Consider the following 17,816-nt stretch of genomic DNA (forward strand, 5'->3'; position numbering starts at 1 on the left):
CTCATCTGGCCAATTGCTATCAAGAGCTGGTTGCTTAGGCATGGTATAAACCAATCAGCGCACAGCAACAATCACACCTCCACATTTCCAGGTTTGGTAGAGGAAGAAGACGGTCGATCGTGGTGTGGTGGTTTTCCGACGGTTTGTGTTTTACTAGTTACTCTAATGTTGTTGGTTTTTATATATAAAGTAAACCTGCACTAGACCGTGAATGAGCGTTCGATGTGTAATCAGTCGGTTAATATGTATTGTCTGCCCTGCTAGCTGGCTGGGCTAACCCATTAGCTCTCAGCCCAATGACGACAACATGGCGAAACCAGCTAACGGCGAGCCTTAGCGACTCTTCACGCTGGCCTTTGTACGAGTCCAAAACACTGGTTAAATAAAAATCTCTGCTTTTAATCAGAGTATTAGTCCATATAGTTCTATGGGTGTTACTCAGCTAATGCTATAGTGTGTTTGGTGACGGTGCAGATCCAGATTGAAGCGGAGCTAACGTAGCTAACGCCTCTCCCTCCAGGCCAATAAGCCTATTCACACTCTGGAAGTGCGCATGCGCGACCTGTGGTGGTCACAGGTCAAGAGGTATAAAAATATAAACACGACGCTGTTTGTGCTATACGCTGAGATTTTTAGCGGACTTTTTGTACGATAAAGGTAGGCCTTATCCATCTGACATTCAGTGTATTGCAAGTGCAACACTCAGACTACACTCACTTATACCGGTTTTCAACGAACACGTTTCATTGAATATAACGGATCAGGCTGTACACATCGATGCTCAGAACCAGATTTTTTTTTTTTTTTTTGGTAATGGACGAGGAGTCGTGAAAAATTAGCTGGCGTAATCTATGATTAGCTGATAGTGATAATAAAATATGAATATAAATTATATTGTTTAATATTATAAATGAATATATATTAATGGTAGTGGTAAGGAAAGGAAGATTTATTTATATAGCGCATTTCACACACAAGACAACTCAATGTGCTTTACATGATCAAAAAGTGCAACAGACAAGTTTAAAATGAATAAAAACATTAAAGTAGGCAGCAAAACATTTAAAATCATCAATAAAAACATTTAAAGTCATCAACATGACCATAAATCTCCTCATAAATCAAACGCAGTGGAGAAAAAGTTCCTTTAACTTTGATTTAAAAATGTTCACATGTGATGTTGACTTCAGCTCTGCTGCAGTTTGTTCCACTTCTTTGCAGCATAACAACTAAACACAGCATCACCATGGTTACTGTGAGCTCTGGGCTCCACTATCTGACCTGTGTCCATAGATCTCAGAGACCTGCTGGGTTCATACCTGACTAACATCTCACTGATGTATTCTGGACCAAACCCATTCACACATTTATAACCAGCAGCAGAACTTTACAGTTTCCTCTGAGGCTGACTGGGAGCCAGTGTAAAGACTTTAAACCTGGACTAATGTGTTCTGAACTCTTTGTTCTGATTTAGACCTGAGACCAGATATGGTGACAATACACAGGGAATAACAGAATATACTGTATCACTTAAATCTGACCATTATTTTGACCTTTTGTGTTTAGTACTGTACATCATACCAGTGCAATATACCTAGAACACTTTATGGAGCCTAAGCAGTGTAGCCAGGACACATACATTTGCCAAAATAACCTCGACTTACTTATTTTGACAAATAAAATTGATTAATTATATACTCTGTAAACTTCATGGGATTTGTTAATTGGTTGTTTAAATAAAGTATTTTCTGATGAAGTGAAACAGCACTGATCAACTGATTCATGTTTGCAAAATGTGACTCTAACCTGGGTCACTGTTGAAACGTCAGGCAAAACCTGAATTTTCAGAATGTGTGCAGCATTAGCCTGAGCAGCTAACTCTGTCTTTCTGCCTTGGAGGCTAATGCTACGTTTGCGCAAAACATCTTTTCTGGAATCAATCCTCCAACGGCAAAAATAATCTAAATCTCTGTCAGACTCGCTTCCTACACAGTCAGCCATAGAGAGTTGATCCCTCTGACCTTTGACCTAACGCGGAAGAATTGAACTAGAGTGAGGGTGTGAAAAGGCTTATAATCCACACTGTGTGATCAATCTACTGGTGTGTCTGCACACCCACTACCTGCCACGGTACTGGTTGTGGAACAGTTTAAAATGGAGAACAGGAGAAAAGTGGTAGTAAAATAAACCCTCACGAAACATGGGTACATTATGATTCAGTGAATCAATAGAAAAGCATTTTCTCTTCAATGTGTATTTGTAATCTGATTACTTTCGTTTGGGTCAGTACAATTTTTTTTAGTGTATGTATATATATATAAACTTTTTTAAATCCTTTATTGTAATAATTAATGATCATTAGAAACAAAAAATCATACTGAGCAAAACCAAAGTAATCATATTACTACATACTTATCTTTTCACCAGCATTTATTGGTTTGTCTGTTAACAGGATTACATCAAAAATTCTTTACAGATTTTGACCAAATTTTTTGGGAGAAAAAAAATCCCTTGTTGAAATTTTAAAAATTCATATTGGTTCAAAATTGACCAAACTTTATGAAAATTGACTCAGTTATGTCGGGTTGGTTCCTATCGATCAGATGTGGATTGATCATTTCTTGATAATTGATCTGATAGATGTGTGTACGATCCTTATTGTGTGACCTACTGTATGGTTATTGGTGGATATAAATTATTTCCAAGCCTTTAAAGTCTGAATGATGATGGAACGCTGATCAGGATCATTGATCGGCACAACTGATAATATCTAGAAAAGAGGTTAGATTTTAATTGTGATTATGATTTTTGCTGCCACTATTAAATTAACCTGATTGTCAGTAATTTTTACATTTAAATGCAGGCTCTGCTGCATATCTCTTCTTTACATATAGATTTTTTTTTTACTTTGCAACATGTGTTCAAGACAATGTTGAAGACTACAGTGTACAACATATTTACGTATGCATTTACAAATCCTTTGATTTATTAGTTTAAAGCTTTTCTTTTGCACTCTCAACTGTTCACATATTGTTTGTTCAAAAGTAGTTAAATAAAAATCCGGTTTTCACTAACAGGACTAATAATTGTGATTCAAATATATGCATTTTTTGATAAAAATATTGGTCAAAATAATTGTAATTATCATTTTGGCCATAATGGTGCAGCCCTACTCTGGAGTGCTTTTATTGTTTAATATGATTCACAATCAGACTTATAAATACTGTGTTCTTTAATATTGAATCATTAAAGACCTCAGCTTGTAGTTTGCTGTAAAAATCTTGATGATATGATTTAAAGTGGTCTTTCTTTTGTTCACAGGTCTGTTTATCTGATTGGTTGTTTCTGACAGTCTCACCTCTAAACACGCCCTCAGCACTGCTATAAATACTGGTGAGTCTTTTATTTGTCTGGATTCTTGGTTTCTGCTTCGTCTGGAGATGGCAGAGTCTCCAGTGTCCCATTGGCTAACATTAGCCCCCCCTTCTCTTTCCACTGCTGCAGATAAACACGGCTCACAGGAGATAATTACCTGTGTTGTGCTCCTCTCGCTGCTGCTGCTGCTGCTACGTATTTGTCAGTCAGAGGTGCTGCCGTCGCTCCTCATCCGTCACCATGGACTCAGAGATTGATCAACAAGAGGAATCCTCCTTCAGCAACTCTGAGACCAACGGTAAATCATTCACTCATTCTGTCTTTGTAACGACACATTTGTACCATTACATAGTTTAATTTACAGTACATATACAAATGGTCATGTACTAAAACTCTAAACTTGTATCCATTGATTTCCTTTTCACTCCAGTGTGTTTCTCTAGTTTATCTATAGATAATGTGTGTGTTGTTTGTACTGCTGATCTTTTTGAGGGTTTTGTTGTGTGTAGTGATGTAATTTATTTTGAATCTTCCTGTGCCAGGTAAGCGCCCTGCTGAGGATGCAGATGAACAGAAATCGTTCAAGCGCTCCAGGAACTCAGATGAAATGGTTGAGCTTCGCATCCTCCTGCAGAGCAAAGTAAATCACTTCTTTTCATGTTCAACCTTTATGTGATTGTGTTGCTCGTTGCTGCAGACGCCCACTCACCAAAGCAATTTCTTTTTTTACTGTTGCTTTCATTTTTTGTTTCCCTGATCACTTCTCTACGTATAAATGGTTAATTCCATATCATTTTGTTTGTGCTTTTTTCTTTGTAATTGCAGTTTACATGTTGATTTATTGTTAAAATGTGTGCGTGCAATTATTCCAAGTGTTCTTTGTGCGCAGAATGCAGGAGCTGTGATTGGAAAAGGTGGAAAAAACATCAAAGCTCTGCGTTCAGACGTGAGTATTCAGAAATAACGCTTTCAGATTGATTTTCTCTCTCAGATTTGATCTTTGGCTTTTATTTGCACTCCACTGGCCTCTAAAACCTGCCCAGCTTTGCCCGTAAGAAATTAAATAAGAAAACCTTCAATAGTTTTTCTGTAATTTGCTGATTCATGTTCATGACTTTATATTTTCAAACCTTTCTGGTGCGCTCCCTTTTTTGCTCCAATCAGAGTTAATGATCCCATCCCAAAGCAAGCAGCAAGTTCAATTATTCACCATTTAATTTCCTTTTATTAGATTGCTACTATAACGCTGCTGTGTTAAACGTTAGTTTTCTAAACTGTGCAGAGTTCATGAGGTCACTTGAAGCGCAAAGGTAATAAGATAAACTAAGTGTAATTTATTCAATGCCATTTCCTCTTTCTTCAGCCTTCTACAGTTTCCCCCCTTTTGACTGTCTCTGGTTTACTCCCCAACATTGAACTCTTCATGTTAAAAATGATGCCATTACCCATTTTCCAGTGTCACTTTTTCTCCTTTTCTCTCTTTGACGATACCAATCTCTGAGAGAATCAAATGCAGTCACGTTTGATCAGTGAGAGCCTGTATATTAAAAATGTCCTTTTCCCTCTTCCCTCTCCCCTCTTTATTATTTTACTGTTTACTGTTTTGCCCACTTCCTCCTCTGTTGCCCATGTTCTGGATGGCCCCTCCTGCGCCCGCCCACCTGACACCCTGGTTGGCCCCGCCCATAATCGTGCCCTGTCCCTAAATGGGCGCCTTACTTGATTGACATCTGTGCTCGAATGGCCCTGGCCCCCGCCCATGCCACGCCCAGTACAATGCCAGTGTGTCAGTCCCAGACAGCAGTGGGCCTGAGCGGTATGTCCCTAAGCTCCTCCCTCTCACTGCCATGACGACAGGTCAAACAAAGCAGAAGAACTATAGCTGAGCTGCCTTTAGCTCACTGTGTGTTAGCATACTGGTGTTTGTGCCTGAGCCAACGTGCCTTTATGATACAGCGTGTCCACATGTGTCTGTGAAACGCATTCAAACATCTCTGTACAATGTTTAGGTCATGTTAGCTTAGCCCTTATGTTTACACTATAGCCTGAGTATTATGTGTTTATTATGAATGTGTGTGTGTTCCCTGTCTGGTGCTTCCATCACCTCCTGCCCACAGATTGTAGATACATTAGTGCTCTCTCTTAGTTTCAGAGGCTTTTTGCTTCGTGCATCATAGCATTGTGTCCTTGGCAGTAGGGATGTAAGGATATATCCTAAACCAATGCACAGTATGTACTTTAATACTCATTAAACAATAGGGGGTGCTGTGACTGGTTTAGTGACACTTGTTAAGACATCACGCACTCTTTAATCCTGAACCCGTTTCAACCAGACACGACCAGATAGAAACACATTCACCTTATTTACAACGAAACATCTGAACCTGACCTGAGTCTGTGGAATAACCATCGAAATGAAGCCCAACCGTCAGCACAGAGCCACACACACACCTTAAGAAAATGTTTTAATAGGGTTATATTTGTATTTAATGTTTTTAAAAACTGTTGATGAATGAAGAAATGTGCAGTTTATTTTGGTTTAAGAGTTCAAACAGTTGAAATGGATTTTAAGGTTATAAAAAAAAAATATTAGTTCAAATAAAAGATGAAGAATTAGTTTTTTTCTCCAAAATATGGTCTTTGTATTCTCATTAAAAGGATTTAAATATTCGGCCACCAAATATATTTGGCCGAATATTGCAAATAAAAAGCAACATTTGGCCTTCGGTTTAGTGAGTTAAAATCGAGGCTGAATAGTAGCGTGTGACGCAATCAAACAACGTGCAGTGATTTAGAGTAGGAAAAGTGTGTGCGTTGCTGGAGTGCTAACAGCTGATGTGTGTAAACAATGGTTCTGTGGCTCCAAGCAGTGACTCCCAACACAATCAGCAGCAGAAAAAGTAGTGGTTTGTATTTACATATATGGTAATCAAGTATAATATATATTCTATATTAAACAGCAGCGTTTGTTTTAGCTGTTAGATAGTTGGAGAGGGAGGAGCTAACATTCTAGGAGGCGTGTTAGGTGACATCACCTGCAAACGTGGGTAAAATCCAACTGTCTCGTTTAAAGCTGACTTTATATAAAATATGTAATAACGAGAGAGGAAACATTAGAAAGTCATTTATTTATCATACCTCCCCTTTAATGTACTTTAGTTTTTATTATGGAATGCATGTTTTGTTTTATTTGAAGGGTTAATATAAATGATAAACTTTGTCCTTTTTATGAAAAGCAAAGGCTACTGCAATATTTAAAAAATGTATTCTAGGCTATTTATGAACAATTAAAAAAATAGTGAAAAACTTAACTGCATTCACTGTTTGGCCAAACGTTTATATTTTATTCGGAGTCGGCCACAAATTTTCATTTCAATGCATCCCTATTTAATTGCGTCATTACATCCCAATCTTTGATTTTATTTTTAACATAAATGGTGAATGTAATGTGTATCCTTACAGTCCTACTACTACTGTTTACCCCTGAACTGTATCAGACCAAAGCTCAGCCGTGTGTGTGTGTGTTTGTGTTTTGTTGTGGTTGATTGGTGGACAGACCTCTCTCTTCACTGCACCCCCCCCCCCCCCCTCCTCCCCCCCTTATCCTCAAACAGCATCAGTCCTAGTGGTGGCAGACGGTATTTCCTGCTCTGTATTTTACTTCTCTACACTCTCATCCTGTTCCATGTGTCAGATATGTATCAGTGGGTGCAGACAACAACTCATTTAAAGTCTCACAATAATTAAACACTAATGCTAATGATCCAAAGGGTGATTTATGATGAGAAGCTTCTACTTCTGCACAGTATTTGTGGTGTGCATCCATCAAACTTTGTCTAAATAATCTAGAGCTCTGGCGCAACTGGTGCTTTCCCTCCAAATCCTCCTCAAAGCTCCTCCCCCTTCCTGTTTTATCCCCCAGTGGTCACTGTGCAGATGTTTTCTTTGGGGCTTTCTTCTTCTCCTCGTTTCTGTATTATTTAAACCCAGACTCTGCGTTGGTGGACCAGGCTTAGTGAATCTAGGATCATCTTATTATTCATGTTAGCTGGTTTAGGTTGTTCTACTGTAACTACAGAGAGAATGTCATGAAATGTTTAATCTGAACATGTTCTCCTACCTCCTGGGACACCTGGCTGGTATCTGGACCACACCTGCTGTGTGTGATCACGTGAATGGTGGATGTTGTGTGAAGCATCCTCAGCATCAGCGCTGACATTGAGACGGTTGGAGACATCCTACTGAAGATCATCCCTACTCTGGAGGAGGTGAGGCCTAACGTCACTGAGCCGTGTCTGCTTTAACCAGATGATATCATTAATTAATACTTGTTCTCTGGTCCAGTACCAGCAGTACAATGGGACGGACTTTGACTGTGAGCTACGTCTGCTCATACACCAGAGTCTGGCTGGGTCCATCATTGGAGTGAAAGGAGCCAAGATCAAGGAGCTCCGTGAGGTATTCACAGCACACATCAATTATTACTGTATTTATATACATTCACAGCACACATCAATTATTACTGTTTATATACATTTACATCATACATCAATTATTACCATTTATATACATTTACAGCATACATGAATTATTACTGTTTATATACATTTACAGCATACATCAATTATTACCATTTATATACATTTACAGCATACATCAATTATTACTGTTTATATACATTTACAGCATACATCAATTATTACCATTTATATACATTTACAGCACACATCAATTATTACTGTGTTTATATACATTTACAGCACACATCAATTATTACTGTTTATATACATTTACAGCATACATCAATTATTACTGTGTTTATATACATTTACAGCACACATCAATTATTACTGTTTATATACATTTACAGCACACATCAATTATTACTGTGTTTATATACATTTACAGCACACATCAATTATTACTGTTTATATACATTTACAGCACACATCAATTATTACTGTTTATATACATTTACAGCACACATCATTTATTACTGTTTATATACATTTACAGCATACATCAATTATTACTGTTTATATACATTTACAGCATACATCAATTATTACTGTTTATATACATTTACTGCATACATCAATTATTACTGTTTATATACATTTACAGCATACATCAATTATTACTGTTTATATACATTTACAGCATACATCAATTATTACTGTGTTTATATACATTTACAGCATACATCAATTATTACTGTTTATATACATTTACAGCATACATCAATTATTACTGTTTATATACATTTACAGCATACATGAATTATTACTGTTTATATACATTTACAGCATACATCAATTATTACTGTTTATATACATTTACAGCACACATCAATTATTACTGTGTTTATATACATTTACAGCATACATCAATTATTACTGTGTTTATATACATTTACAGCACACAGCAATTATTACTGTGTTTATATACATTTACAGCATACATCAATTATTACTGTTTATATACATTTACAGCACACATCAATTATTACTGTTTATATACATTTACAGCATACATCAATTATTACTGTTTATATACATTTACAGCATACATCAATTATTACTGTTTATATACATTTACAGCATACATCAATTATTACTGTTTATATACATTTACAGCATACATCAATTATTACTGTTTATATACATTTACAACATACATCAATTATTACTGTTTATATACATTTACAGCATACATCAATTATTACTGTGTTTATATACATTTACAGCACACATCAATTATTACTGTGTTTATATACATTTACAGCATACATCAATTATTACTGTGTTTATATACATTTACAGCATACATCAATTATTACTGTGTTTATATACATTTACAGCACACATCAGTTATTACTGTGTTTATATACATTTACAGCACACATCAATTATTACTGTGTTTATATACATTTACAGCACACATCAATTATTACTGTTTATATACATTTACAGCATACATCAATTATTACTGTTTATATACATTTACAGCATACATCAATTATTACTGTTTATATACATTTACAGCATACATCAATTATTACTGTTTATATACATTTACAGCATACATCAATTATTACTGTTTATATACATTTACAGCATACATCAATTATTACTGTATTTATATACATTTACAGCACACATCTATTGATGTATTCTTATACAAAGCATCAAATCCACATGGTTCAGTCTAAACCAAGGTTGGCCTCAGTTACTATAATTCCCAACCTTTTTCTGGTCGTAACCACATTGTGACATCATAAATGTCCACCGACCCCAGAGACATTTTTCTTCTAGAATTAGTTTTTGATATTTATTAAAGTGTTAGAAATACAGAATAGCCAGGATTAGTGACAAGAGCATTTCATTTTAACTAGATTCATATTTTACAAAGTTTAAGTATATAGGATGAAGTTATTTGGTATGTATTGTGTGCAATGTCTATTTAAAAACAAACAAAAAAATGTAAAAATACAATTTAAAAGTTTTTTCTTTTTAAACACCAACTAGACGTTGAATGTGTCAGACATTTCACCCAACCCAACATGGGGTTGTGATCCCGAGTTTAAAAAACATGTAATAATTAATAATTAATTACACTTAAGATTTATTTGAAATAATCTGTTTCTGTTGTAATTGTAATTGAGGTGTAGTTTTTTATTTTTTATTCATTTTAATGAGCTAGGCAATGAACCAAACACAAAAAAGGAAGTACGTTCTATGCAGTCAGGTCTGTATCTGGCTCTGGAAACAACATGCAAACAAAAATAAATTAATTAATTAAACACAAACCTGGTGAACCATGTTACAGTTCTGTCTGACACATACGTAGTTAAGAATTATTAAAATATGTTTCAGATCAACTTTTCTCTTCAGGATCATTTTAACATTTAAAAATACATATAAATCTATGGCTATAGTGACAGAAAAAAGACTCAGATGCCCACACCATAAATATTAATATCAATATATTCATTGATTGGGAAGCCTAACACGATTACCAATACCTGAGAAACTAATGAGATGATAGATAATATTTATTAGTGTATTTTACAACTGATTATAGACATGGGTCAAACTGAGCCGTTAGCATTAGAGATGCTAACAGAAAGCTAACACAGAGAAAGGTTACGTTTTATTATGGGGTTATTTATTAAAGGCTCAGTAAAATTGAGTGTGTAATTGACTTTAAGGGGGAAAATAATAACTTTAATTTTAATTACAAATGTCGGTCACTGTAATTGTAATTGAACATGGATAATTGAAAATGTAATTGTAATTGATCCTGTTCCAAACAGCAGTTGTATTAAAAGCTAAGCTAGAGGCATGGTATCCCAGCTCATATATGTGCACGTGTCTGTCTTTATTTTATATTTTGGTGATTAATAATGAATTCACTAAAACTGACGTAACATCAACTTTAATTTCCTGTCTTTGCTTTGACCTCTGATTCCATTCTTCTTCTTCTTCTAGAACACAAAGACCAGCATCAAGCTGTTCCAGGAGTGTTGTCCTCAGTCAACAGACCGCGTGGTGCTGGTTGGTGGTAAAATAGAGAGAGTGGTGGAGTGCATCAAAACCATATTGGAGCTCATCGCTGAGGTAAGGAGCCTTTAGTGGGTTAGTGGTGTCTGCACGGCTTCCTGTTTCACTAACTAATCAATCTGATCTGTGTTCATGTTAGTGGATCTGATCTGATCTAGGGAGAGACCAATATAGGTTTTTTAGGGCTGGTGTCGATACCGTTTTTTTTTTTTTTCCATCAGCCTGAGCCGATGACTGATACGGACTGATACTTTTTCACATCATAAAAATTACACAATGATAACAAATGCTATGAGTCTAAATTTAAAAAAAGGAACATTTATTAAAATAACAAAAGTGAGGTAGAACGACAACAATTAAAAACTATTTAACAAATATTAAAAACGGGGGATGTAGAACAAGAACAAATAAAAATATTTCTGCTCTGTGGAACAAACTGTCATCATCACGTGAACGTTTTTAAATCAAAGTTAAAGGAACTTTTTTCTCTGATTGAGAGAGAGATTGAGAGAGAGAGATTTATGGTCATGTTGATGACGTCATGTGTTTGTTGATTTTACTGATGATTTTAAATGTTCTTATTGATTTTAAACAGTTGAATGTTTTATCATGTAAAGCACATTGAGTTGCCTTGTGTATGAAATGCACTATACAAATAAATTTGCCTTACCTTGTAAATAATGCAGATCGGGGAAAGCAGCAGCCCGCATCGGACGATGCTGAAACACGTATAACACGCAAAAATCGGCCAATAATATCAGCCGGCCGATGTATTGGTCTATCACTAATCTGATCTGTGCTCATGTTAATGGATCTGATCTGATATGTGTGTGTTCATGTTGATAAAGATCAAGTCTCCTTCTTGCCCCTCCCCCCAGGCTCCGATCAAAGGCCGTACTCAACCATACGACCCAAACTTCTACGATGAGACGTATGATTACGGCGGTTTCACCGTCATGTTTGAGGAGCGGCGCAGCGACCGACGTCTGATGGGGGGCTATCCCGTCCGTGGGAGCAGGTCCAGCGCCGGGGACCGTGGCTATGACAGGATGTCCTCCAGCAGGGGGGTGAGGGGGCCCATGCCCTCCTCACGTCGCGATTATGATGACATGGGCTCCCGCCGGGGTCCACCGCCCCCCCACCCCAGCAGGGTTGGACGAGGGAGTTCCCGCCCACGCAGCGTGCCCATGGGACACCCACACAGGGGGTAGGACCCACTAATGATACACATAGCTTTCATTACGCCACCACTATCTGCTGCATGAACGGCTCCTATAGAGAAAGGGGCGGGGCTTCACACTTTGTAAACATGAATGTGTTTCTATGTGATGATACACCTGCGTATTAGGGACACAATAAAATAGAAATGAATCTGTGCACAATTAGGGATGTCTCAATACAACTTTTTAATTTCAGATATGATACCGATTTTGCTGACTTGCGTATCGGCCAATACCGTTATTGATCTAGTGATGTTACTCAGAGAACAATAGTCAGCAACAGTGGATATGAGAAAAACTGACCCATTTATTATTAACCAATTGGTTACATCAATGTTAACCTTCAACATAATATCTACAGAATTCTACAATTGAATAAGATTTAAAAAAATGAATTTGGGAAGAGAAAAAAATTTGGAAATTTGAATCCGATATTTGTTTTCAGGTTGATATCGGATCGGGACACCCCTAGGCACTGTGAGATTAATGTTGTAATATTTCAAGAATAAAGTAATAAGTTTATCAGGATGAGACGATCCTTCATTATCGAAATATTACGACTTTAATCTCGAAATATTATATAATATATTAAATATTATCTAATAAATTACAACTTCATGAAATATTACGACTTTACTGTCGTAATGCTCAGATTTATTTTATTTTAAGCAGCCATCATATGGTGTCTTTATTTACTTTGTGTCTCCACCCACAGAGATGATCGTTACTACGACTCATACCGTGGATCAGACGAAAGGTCAAAGTAAGTTTAAACAAACCTCAGGCTTCATATGAATAGTAAACCTGTTGGACGTTTTTACTGTGGCCTTCACTTCATTACATTTACTCTAGGATGACTCTAGGATTACTCTGGATTCTCTAGGATTACTCTAGATTACTCTAGGATGACTCTAGGATGACTCTAGGATGACTCTGGATGACTCTGGATGACTCTAGGATGACTCTAGATTACTCTAGGATGACTCTAGATTACTCGAGATTCTCTAGGATTACTCTAGGATGACTCTAGATTACTCTAGGATTACTCTAGGATTACTCTAGGATGACTCTAGGATGACTCTAGGATAACTCTGGATAACTCTGGATGACTCTGGATGACTCTAGGATGACTCTAGATTACTCTGGATTACTCTAGGATTACTCTAGGATGACTCTAGGATTTTCTAGGATTACTCTAGGATGACTCTAGATTACTCGAGATTCTCTAGGATTACTCTAGATTACTCGAGATTCTCTAGGATTACTCTAGATTACACAATCAGACCAGCTTTCATTATTTCATTAATGATCGTAAAAGATCTTTAGAGTTTATGCTACGTTTGAGGCTAATGCTACAGTCTATGCTACATGCTAATGCTACAGTCCGTGCTACATGCTAATGCTGCAGCCTTGGCTCTGATGTCCATGTCCACCACCTGTCACTCCTCACCATAATACCAGTGTCAGATGTGTGTGTGTGGGCTGTGACTCAGAGGTTGATACTGTAATGATGCTCAGCGTGTGCTGCAGTTTGACCTCATCACTCCTTCTCTTTGGAATGTTTTCAACCACTTTCTCTCTCTGTGTGTGTGTCCAGTGAGCGCAGGGGGAGACTGGATCGTTATGGAGACAGCATGGTTAGTGACCTTCTACTACACTGTTACTCACACCATCTATGACTGTAGTCCAGGGGTCACCAACACAGGGTTAGGGTTACACAGGTGGCCCTCATGCACCATGTGAGGGGCCCTCAACAGCCCTAGGCTTCAATGAACTCTGGTTGTTTTGTTCGTAGCTAGTGAAAATAGAAACATGGTGATTTTCTATGAAATGTAGAAAATGAAACAATCGACTAAATTAGGAGAAATAGTGTTGACGTTGAAACTGCAAGCCTTCCTTATTATCTAAGCTGTAATTACAGTGAAGCTGTGATCATGTGGTATTTATTTATGAAGTAGCTCATAGTTTTCTAAAGGTTGGTGACCCTGTGTAGTCACTACATCCTCACCCTAATACAGATGTCACCACAGACCATAATAATCAGCTCTAATTGTTCTCTGGTTAGAATGTTGGATGAGGTTGGGGGTGGCCATGGATGGTTGCTAGGCACTAATAAAGCTTTGTTGACAGACTGGAAGGTCTTTCTCTCCTCCTCCTTTTCTCAGCACTGCCAGGTTCCTGCTGCCGTTGCCCGGCAACAGCTTTTTGAATTGCCTGTTGCCGTGGCGACAGCAGCAGCTGAAAATTGGGGCTGATGGAGAGGTGAAGAGACGGATGGGGGAGGTGGGGGGCGTGGCCTGTGAGGATGAAAACTGGGTGGATGTGAGTGACTCCATGGATTGGATCAGGCTGCTGTGCGTGCGTGTGTGTGTGTGCGTGTGCACTAGCACGCGCGTTCTATGTGGATTTAAACTACGTGTGTGTGAAGATGGACTGTCTCCATGGTTCTAACGTTTTCTCCTTTCTGTTTGATCCTCACAGAGCGCTGGAGGATACGGTAAGAGATTTACTCACTGGATGTTGTCTTTGTCTGAGAAAACACAGCATTTACACACACAATTATTTATTAACAGCATTTATACAGACATGTAAAAATTAATTAATCAAACACAGATTGGAAAAAATGGCTTTAGTTGCATGTTTTTCCCCCAAATTGAAACCTAATTAATAAAATAATATAATCACTGATCTAGTTTAATGTATTGATGTATTTCTTGTTCAGACAATAGCTCCTCCTGGGATAACTACCCCTCAGGTGAGTGTGTGGACCCCCACCCACCCCACTGACCGCCATTCAAAGGCACTGTATTGATGTGTGTGTGTGTGTGTGTGTGTAGGGGGGCGTGGCTCTTACAACGACATGGGCGGCCCCGTCATCACCACACAAGTCACCATCCCTAAAGACGTGAGTAACAGAATGGATGGAGGGGTTGGATGTGTTGGATGTTGGAGTAATCTCACGGTGGTCAAACTGTGGCTCAGTGGTCCATCAAAACCACTCACTGACCAGGGTTGGCCTTAATTATAATCATGTAATTGATAATTAATAACAATTATGGCATAGTTGGAATGTAATTGAGCTCAGATAGAATAGAATAGTTTTATAAAGGGGAACTCAGTATTTACAGTTAGAACAAAAATAAATATAAATACTAACAGATAAAACTGCTGGTCATTGTAATCATAATTGAGTTGTAATTGAATCTGTATAGTAAATGTCAGAGCTCCTTCACTATTAGAACGGTGTTAAGGTTCTGATCATGCCCCTCCCCCACAGCTGGCTGGGTCCATCATAGGTAAAGGAGGTCAGAGGATCAAACAGATCCGTCACGAGTCTGGAGCTTCCATTAAGATCGATGAACCTCTAGAAGGTTCTGAGGACAGAATCATTACCATCACTGGAACCCAGGACCAGATCCAGAACGCCCAGTACCTCCTCCAGAACAGGTCAGTGTTCCAAACATCTGCTAAAGGTCTCTGATCTACTGTTACATCCCATAATAATGATGATGATGATGATGAGCATTAGATCTTCTTCATTAACCCTTTCCTTCCTCTCAACCTGATCCTGTTCTTCTATCTTTCCTCTAACATGAAATGGCTTTGTGGGCGTGGCCTATATTTATATTCTATTTATAGAATGCGTTCCTCAAAGTGCTGAGTTGTTTCCTGGTTCTGCTGCTGTGTGGAAGACTAGTGATTTTGTTGTTTTTAGTTAGATCAACAGACAACAAATCACAGTCCTCCAAACAGCACAGGCTCCTCCTCTTCTGTCGCCTTGGCAACCAGTAGGCACGGCATGTATAACACACGAGCACTGTGTTGGTTCCATCTGAGGTTTGTGGACCTGCTGCTGTTAGCGTAGTGTTGCCATGGTAACTAACCCTCACTAACCACCAGCTGTAACTTCCTCTTCCTGTTTCTGTCTGTGGCTTTAGACTCGTGTCTGTCTGTCCTAGTTTGTCTTTTTCTTCATCATCATCTTCCCCCTCTGTAATATTATGTCTCTGTCACATAGGCCACGCCCCCTCACTGTTTGTTCTCTGTATTTCAGTGTGAAGCAGTACTCGGGTCATTTGCTGTAGGCTGAGCAGCGGAGACTGAAGCAAACACAGATTGGCCACGCCCCCTAACCCCCACTCCCATGGTTTCTGCCGCCCCTGTCCAAACCCACAGGCTCCTCCCACTCTAACAGGCAGTGGACGTCTCTTTGTTTTTTGTACTTTTCACCACATTCCTTTGATTGAAATGTAGACGTTCTGCATTAGGAATGTAAACACATCATTTAACAAACATAAGCTTTATTTTTTGGACAGTTTAATGGTTTTTGTTGGTGTGTATAAATGTGTGTGTGTTGGTGTGTTTATGTTTTTTCATCACCAACACAAGCTACGTTTGACTTTTTAATTTGGATAAAATATCAAAGTTTGGTCATTGAACATGAAATACAGAATGAGTCGTAGCATTAAAAACCTCCTGAATGATAGATCAATATTTCATTTCTGAAAAATTGGTTTAATGTGATTTTATCTTTTTTGGGGTGTTGCCCCCCCCCCCTCTATTTTGTGTGCTTTTCATTGGTTGCCATTTATGCTTTCATGTTGTTGGCTTCATATTGTCTAATTGTACAACAAATAAAGATGCCACTTTTTACTGAATTATATTCAATGTTTTTGTCGTCACCAAAACCTTTGATTCAGAGACGAATGTTTATTAATCAGTGTTTATTAATCAGTGTTTATTAATCAGTGTTTATTAATTAGTGTTTATTTAATCTAAGGTGGAGACGCTTTAATAATGGATGAGATTAAAGCATTGACTGAAACATTATTAATTAGAATTCTACTTATTGATAAAACTTTTGAGCTCATAATCCTGGATCACTGTTTAAAAGAATTAATTAATTATTCTATACAATTGTTTGAATTTTCAACCTGTTATTTATATAATTACAAATGTCTGGAACTGAAATATTTGAAGTTTAGCCCAAATATTAGTTTACCTCCAATTCTCTCTTTTTAAAAATAAATTAACAATATATCGACATTTAAGATTTATTGAGACTTTTGTCAATATAAAAAAATGCAATACTCAGCAAATTTAACCCAGAATCTAAGACCAATTTATTAAGTTAGAAATATCCAGATCTATATCGTATATCACCAAAAAAAAAAAATTGATATGAGTTTTGATCGTATCGCCCAGGCCTAATAGTGATTATTTTGTACTTTGAAAATAGTTTATGTATTGATCTTATTGAAGTTATTCTTCAGGGTTTTGTCATTTATTTTGTATTTATTCCATTCAATTGTATATTGAAGTTAAACTAATGCTTATGCCTGGGCAATACATCATATATATATATATATATATATAGTGAGTTTTCTATTTTGGCGAGATATAAAAATACCTTATGGCATTGTGGTATTGATACATTCTCTACTTCTCAGAACAAGTAAAGCTCAGTTAGATGATCACTGAGTGTGTTCTAACCCAGACCTTCATCTACAGAACTCACTCACACGTGCTGTCCCTTAGAGGAGAAACAGACTAAAGTAGAACATATTGATCAGCTGGTTGTTAATAAATGTGTCCTAGAATTGTTTTTCTGATCAGACTTTGAGTTAAAATATTAATACAAGTTTCGGTCGATCTCACC

The 17,816-nt window shown here is 37.3% G+C and overlaps 1 protein-coding gene across 1 annotated transcript; it reads left to right on the forward strand.

Moving 5' to 3' along the window:
- The first annotated feature begins 60 nt into the window (after positions 1–60).
- hnrnpk (heterogeneous nuclear ribonucleoprotein K) lies at positions 61–16,820 on the forward strand. The gene is made up of 17 exons (XM_028457261.1): positions 61–141; positions 3,322–3,393; positions 3,505–3,673; positions 3,918–4,015; positions 4,265–4,321; positions 5,148–5,191; positions 7,571–7,643; positions 7,720–7,833; positions 10,866–10,994; positions 11,816–12,144; positions 12,873–12,920; positions 13,755–13,794; positions 14,639–14,654; positions 14,880–14,912; positions 14,995–15,062; positions 15,435–15,604; positions 16,212–16,820. Exons 3-17 carry the CDS (start codon positions 3,616–3,618, stop codon positions 16,240–16,242), a joined length of 1,308 nt encoding a protein of 435 aa, XP_028313062.1. The 5' UTR covers positions 61–141; positions 3,322–3,393; positions 3,505–3,615; the 3' UTR covers positions 16,243–16,820.
- The last annotated feature ends 996 nt before the right edge of the window (positions 16,821–17,816 follow it).

Source organism: Gouania willdenowi, chromosome 9, assembly GCF_900634775.1.
Source record: "Gouania willdenowi chromosome 9, fGouWil2.1, whole genome shotgun sequence".
Taxonomy (NCBI): Eukaryota; Metazoa; Chordata; class Actinopteri; order Blenniiformes; family Gobiesocidae; genus Gouania; species Gouania willdenowi.

Excerpts from the sequence above, each read along its gene's own strand:
- hnrnpk (XM_028457261.1), top strand. The coding sequence starts at position 3,616 with ATGGACTCAGAGATTGATCAACAAGAGGAATCCTCCTTCAGCAACTCT. Across the intron at positions 12,921-13,754 it reads GGATCAGACGAAAGGTCAAA|TGAGCGCAGGGGGAGACTGG; the intron begins GTAAGTTTAAAC and ends GTGTGTGTCCAG. Across the intron at positions 15,605-16,211 it reads CAGTACCTCCTCCAGAACAG|TGTGAAGCAGTACTCGGGTC; the intron begins GTCAGTGTTCCA and ends TCTGTATTTCAG.